This window comes from Carcharodon carcharias, chromosome 26, assembly GCF_017639515.1.
Source record: "Carcharodon carcharias isolate sCarCar2 chromosome 26, sCarCar2.pri, whole genome shotgun sequence".
Classification (NCBI taxonomy): Eukaryota; Metazoa; Chordata; class Chondrichthyes; order Lamniformes; family Lamnidae; genus Carcharodon; species Carcharodon carcharias.
This window is the reverse complement of record NC_054492.1, coordinates 11,389,043-11,395,042: the sequence shown is the minus strand read 5'-3', so window position 1 is coordinate 11,395,042 and position 6,000 is coordinate 11,389,043. Positions and strand designations below refer to the sequence as shown.

The window sequence follows — 6,000 nt, the reverse complement described above, 5'->3', positions numbered from 1 at the left end:
GTTAGTGTGTAACTTAAGTGCAGATCTGGAATAACACAGGCTGGATCCTTTGTGATGTTTCCTCTTGAGAGAAAGCAATGAGAGGTGTCAAGATTAGCCTTGGTGTTCCTGGATTTAGAGGAGAATCAGCCAGATTTTGACCGTTAATGGGTATCCAATGACTTGTATTGGAAAGTGAGTGCTGTACTAGATGGTGTATTATGATGAGAGGTCATTGACCTGAAATGTTGTCCCAAAACTCCAATCAGATCAGAACCCCTGTGTCCATCACTGATCAGACAGAAAACTGCTCATGTAGCTGCACAGGTTGAAAAGACTACAGTTTCTGATCCACAATGCAGAAGAACTCCCTCAGCACAGGAATCTCCACAGAGAGCAGTGAAAAAATATGCTTAGAAGCCCTGCCCCCTTTTTAAGGCACTAGCTGCTGTATTCTGGTAAGTGTTCCCCAAGCTTCTCAGTGAGTGAGGGAATGGGTGAGTGTCGGTGTGTGTGGGTAGGGTGGGTGAGGTAAGTGCGTAGGGTGGGTGAGGGAGGGATGGGTCAGGGGTTCAAGGGGGTCGCTGGGGTTGAGGGTCTGGGGTGGCTCAGCGTGGGTGATTGGGGGGAGGGGGGTGTGGTGGTCAGTTGTATAGTTACCCAAGAGTTAGACTAGAACTTTTAAGTCTAACATTTCCTGTGTCACTATTCAGCTAAATAATTTGGAATTGTCTTAAGTTTGAGAGTCAGAAACATTCGCGGAGAGTCCTGGGGAGCAGGGGAATTGCCCATCGGAAGTTCTGACGTCCTGGGCAATTCCCACGGAATCAGTGCCCCGGGACTTCTGCGGGGTCTCAACGCGCAACTTGGGTTCGACATCCGGTCTCCGACGATCCGGAGACCGGAAAATAAGCCGCTAACTCAGGTTTTTTTCCCTGTCCCCACAGATGCTGCCTGACCCGCTGAGTATTTCCAGCAATCTCTGGATGTATTTAATCGTAATTGCATTACATGATGCCGCACTGTTTGGCCGAATAACAGAGAGAAATGAAGTGGTGGGACTAACAGAGAAGTCAACTCTCTCGGACGGAGTGTCTTTGGAGCCGTATCCAGAGTTTATAAAGATAAATGCCCGTCCATTCATTCAGGTCACTTGCTTGGGCGAATGAATCATTTGTTGAGCGGGCAGGTCCCTTGGGGTGTTTACTTTGGCTGTAAAGAAAACGATAACCGGGGGCAGGACTCACGTTGGTTTACAGTAAATTCGGGAACAACGGGAGGAAAACGAATCTCTGAAGCTGTCCTGCTTGTCAAATCCACATTCGTCCGCTGGTTTCGGTCGGGGTGTTCACGCCGGTGATCTGGAGCTTCAGTGGGCTGCTCCTGAGCGGAATATTATTTTTGGAGAGCACTTGGAGTTGAGCTGTTCTCTCTCTCTCTTTCTCTCTCTCTCCAGTAATATCGGGGAGGGGGTGGGTGGTGGTGTTGGCGGGAGGCAGAAAGAGGACGGGTCTGTGCAGTAACACCCACCCAACTCCGGGATCTACTGCAGCTGAAGGGGGGGGGGGGGGGGGGGGGGGGGTGGTGGTGAGTGGGTGGTGAGGAATCGGCTCCGGACCACGCAGCGGTTTAGAAGGGTCGGTGCAGCTCAGAGCGCACTTTGCCCTAAGAGGAGACAGAATGGAAAAGTGACAGTGAGCAGGGGGAAAGAATTTATTGCACTGTACAGTACTTTAGATAATTCGCCTGCGGCTGCCAATCTGTAGCCCTAGGAGCTGCGTGGTGAAGCCCTGACCAAATACATGCATTACTGGGAAAACCTCCTCATTATTGCTGAAAGGTGAGAGTTTTTTCCCCTTCTTCTTGGGAGCTGGTCTCCAAATTGTATTGATGCCGATCCACATGAGATTTTATTGCCAGCGTCGAGCTGATTGCCTTCAATCCCGTGCATATTTTGCATGTCAAAGAAGTTTAAATGGAAAATGAGCTAGGCAGCCCACTAGGCATGAAGAGGCTCGTTCAGGGCGCTGATGCGTACGAGTAGCTTACAACCTATCTGATTTCTCTGGACAGTAAAACAAACACCTTATGGGAAGCGAAAGGGAGCGCTCCTGATAATCTCACCCCCCCCTCCCTCCCTCCTTCCTCAGGTTCTCTCCACAATATCTGTAATTTTGTTTGCGTCGCTCTTTTCTGGGGGTCGAGGAATTCCGATTCACGACTGAAAACTGCAGATTTCTGATTGCACCTTGGTCAGTGGTGGAAAGTGACGAGCGGGGACACGGGCGTTTGTGCTTTGCTGATGTTTGTTTTTAAATTTAAATCGCAGGCTGAAAGCAGTTTAAAAAAAAAACCGAAGTTCTGGAAATGGGGATAACCGATCAAATACCCATATATGCACTTCTGTGCGTCTTTCACTCTGTACAGGTACGACTTCTCCGCTTAGCAACCCCCTCCCTTCCTTTTATGGGGAATTATATCTGCGTTTTAATTTCTTTTTTGCTCCTGATTTATTGTTAAAATGGCAGAGCCATTCCCGAGCTTCTGGTTTATCAGAGGGATTGTTGTTTCTTGATAAATTTGCAGTGATTGTAAAACATATACAAGTTTGCCAGTTTTGGCATGTGCACCTACAAGACGGAGGCTTCCACGGCAGTGATACGTAACTGCTGCTGGCTTAAAACAAAACTCTTTTAGAAAGAAATTAATAGAAACAAGTGAAGTTCACAATTTAAAAAAAAACCTTAATGCCAGCTGTGATGTTAAAAGTTATAAGCTTTTTTAAGACGTAGGTAAATTAGAACTTGATTGACATACGAATTTCCCCAAATCAGGATTATTTGATAGTCTCGTTTAAATTGGTTGGAATGGGGAATGAAGGAAAAGGTCTGTTTTTATACATGTTGAGTTTAAGGCATGCTGTTGAGGTTTACGATGCATTGAATGTACAGGTGAATGGGTGACCTTATTGATATAGAACTCACTACAACTGGTAGATGCCTTAACCGAATGTGACAGTATTGCATTTAATTTCGATAAGGTTAGAAGTAGTAACCATCGCAGAAAGCAGCTTAATCTGTACTGTTTCATGCATCAGATACTGCAGGACCTGATTGGCACTAGTGCCAAACTGGTCCAAACTGACAGCAGCAGGTTATACTGCAGGCTGCACACTGTTTTAATGCTGGAATGTAGTGGAGCTTTGCACATGTGCACTTAAATACATATGCAGAGCTCCATCCAGTGGTGTAGGCTTTTCCAGAAAGATTTTATTTATTTAGTGCTTTGGGATGTCCTGAGGTCATGAAAGGCACTTCACAGTCGGTGAGCTTTTACTTTGAAGTGTGCTCACTCTCATTGTAAGGTTTAAGGTCTGAGAGATACCATCTCTAACATAGTGCAACCCTTCTTCAGTACTACACTGAAGCGCCACCCTAGGTTATAGTGCTCGAGTCATCGGGCTTGAACTCAGGGCTTTATAACTTAGAGGTCGAATGCTATCACTGAAACAAGGCTGACAGCGTTAATAATTCTAATAAAAGAACAATTATCTTGTCTGCTCTTTATTGATGTTAAAATGTACGACCAGCCCAGCAGTTTTAAAAATATTGGCTTTGCATTGTTTGGAATCGGACAGTACTGCAATTGAAGTTTAAGCGACCGTGAAACAACCTTTTGAAGTAAGCTTGCAATGTTTGCCCAAATTTGGATTACACTGTGATCAGTGACAGTGTAGAATTGAATGTTTAGTGCATAAATAGTTTCCAAACACTCCATCATGTTGCTGAAACTGCAGTAGAGCCACCCTCTTTAGTTTGTTGGCTTGTCATTTTCTGCACTTGCACAAGGGTCAATTCCATGATTCTGTGCCAGTTACAGGATCCTGTGCTCCCAGTGAGCATGGGCTGGAGACAGGAAACATTGTGTTTGTGATTCTCTCGGCCCTTCCAAGTGTCACTCACTTCCTGCTGGGAGTGCTGTGTTGCCACAATTTTATCTTCAAAATTAACACGCATGCTTAAAAGAGCAAGTAGCACCAAATAGAAATAAACAGCCAGAGGAAAAATAAGCAACAGAATCCCTCAGTATACTTCTTCAAAGCTGGAAACAAATAAATGGCATTAAATACCCTGATCAAATTAACATTGTTATGCATAGAGTGGTTAGCATATAGAACTCACTACAACAAGGAATAGTTGAGGCTAATAGCATAGACATATTTAAGAGGAAGATAGATAAACACACGAGGGAGAAAGGACTAGAAGGCTTTGCTGACAAGTTGATGAAAAGGGTGGGAAAAGGGTCATGGAGCGTAAGCATCAGTTTGTACAACTGAAAATAAAATGGCTGATGCATAAAATTTGCATATCGAAATATCATGAGACTTGCCAATAACATGTTTCTTTAACATGGAAAGTTCCTTTGAGATTTTTTTTCCATTTAGGCCTGCGCTGCTGTTTTGAACCTAACGCTTCAGTTGGAAATTTCACACCCCGCCCCCTTGCCAGGGTCTGGGGGTTTCAGGGTTTTCCAGTAACTGGGAAGATTCGATATATGTGAGAGTTACGTGGAACTTGTTGACTTCAATCCTCCTGTTGTGGAATACATCGTGTAGCAACCAGGTTGAAATGACTTAAGGGTTCTACATTCTATTGACAAGTTTGTGTGTTCTACATTCTATTGACAATTTTGTGTATGTGAGAGTCAGAGAGGTATACCTGTCTTTTGAACTATGATACAAAGGAGTGTATTGCGATAACCAAATATTCACAAATAACTTCAAGGTGCATGTGGCTCAGTTGGTAGCATTCGTGCCTCTGCATCAGACAGTTGTAGGTCCCACTCCAGCACTTGAGCACAAAAATCAATGTTGACGCTAATACTGAGGGAAAGCTACGTTCCGAGGTGGTTCTGTCTTTCCAATGAAATGTTAAACTGAGGCCCTGTCTGCCCTTTCAGGTGAACATAAAAGATCCCCTGGCACTGTTTAAGAGCAGGGGAGTCCTGATCCATAGTTATCGTTGAATCAACATCACTAAAACAGATTGTGGTAATTATCAAATTGCAGTTTGTAAGAGCTTGCTGTATGCAAATTGGCTGCTGTGTCTCCTGTGTTATGACAGAGACTACGATTCAGAAGTACTTAATTGGCTATAAAGTGCACTGGGACATACTGTTATCTTGAAAGGTGCTATATAAATGCAAGTTTCTTTTAGCATTTTATACTGTATAAGATAGTAGATTTAAAAAAAACCTGAGCTATAGGTGTTGGTTGGGAAACAGTTATTTTGTGTTTGGAGCCTGATTTTTGTCCCAGAACCAGAGCAGACTATTTGAGCTGCACCTTCAGGTCAAATATAGTGACTTGAATCAGGCTACTTAGACTATGAGTAATTGGTGATCTATTCAGCTGCAGGTCTTTGAATAGTTGACATTGGGGCATAACCTGCTGGACAATGCAGACCCAACTATGCAGTGCTATCCCAACAACTGCTCCAGTTAGAGATGTAAATCCACCATGTGATAGGAATGGAAAAGAAAAGAGAAAAATACCTTTAATGTGTAAATATGTGTCATGACTAAGCTGCAGTGAAGTTGTGGTGAACATCAGTAACTGCCCTGCATATGAAACCTGTTGCTATTAGGAAGGTTCTACTCAACAGGTCTGATGGAATAATCAAACTAAGTGGGTGTACAATGATGTGACAGCTGCAACACCTGCGTGAATGACACTTCTTGCATTATTTCAGCCTTTTCACATCATTGATCTTGGTGGCTGTTCCCACTTAGTTTTTCTGATGTCATCACATCCTGTTGCAAATACGAATACCTTAAAAAAATCATAATAATTTACAGCTGTTTTTGAAGCATGCAGTATCACTATAGATATTCCACCTTGAAGTTATCATTTCTTAATTTGCATGATAACATTATTTTCAGTGAAATATTGTAACTTATAACGGGAGTAGTGCAATAAACTAGTGCAGTAGTAGTCAGTAGTCTTGTTAAATTTATTATAAA

The 6,000-nt window shown here is 43.4% G+C and overlaps 1 protein-coding gene across 1 annotated transcript in view; it reads left to right on the top strand.

The window, feature by feature from the left end:
- The first annotated feature begins 1,630 nt into the window (after positions 1-1,630).
- Positions 1,631-6,000, top strand: part of adamtsl3 (ADAMTS-like 3) — a 604,254-nt gene continuing 599,884 nt past the window's right edge. Inside the window, exons 1-2 of the mRNA XM_041175078.1 lie at positions 1,631-1,819; positions 2,309-2,406. Of these exons, the coding sequence (XP_041031012.1) occupies positions 2,347-2,406 (60 nt within the window). The 5' untranslated portion in view covers positions 1,631-1,819; positions 2,309-2,346. The remainder of the gene's footprint in view (positions 1,820-2,308; positions 2,407-6,000) is intronic.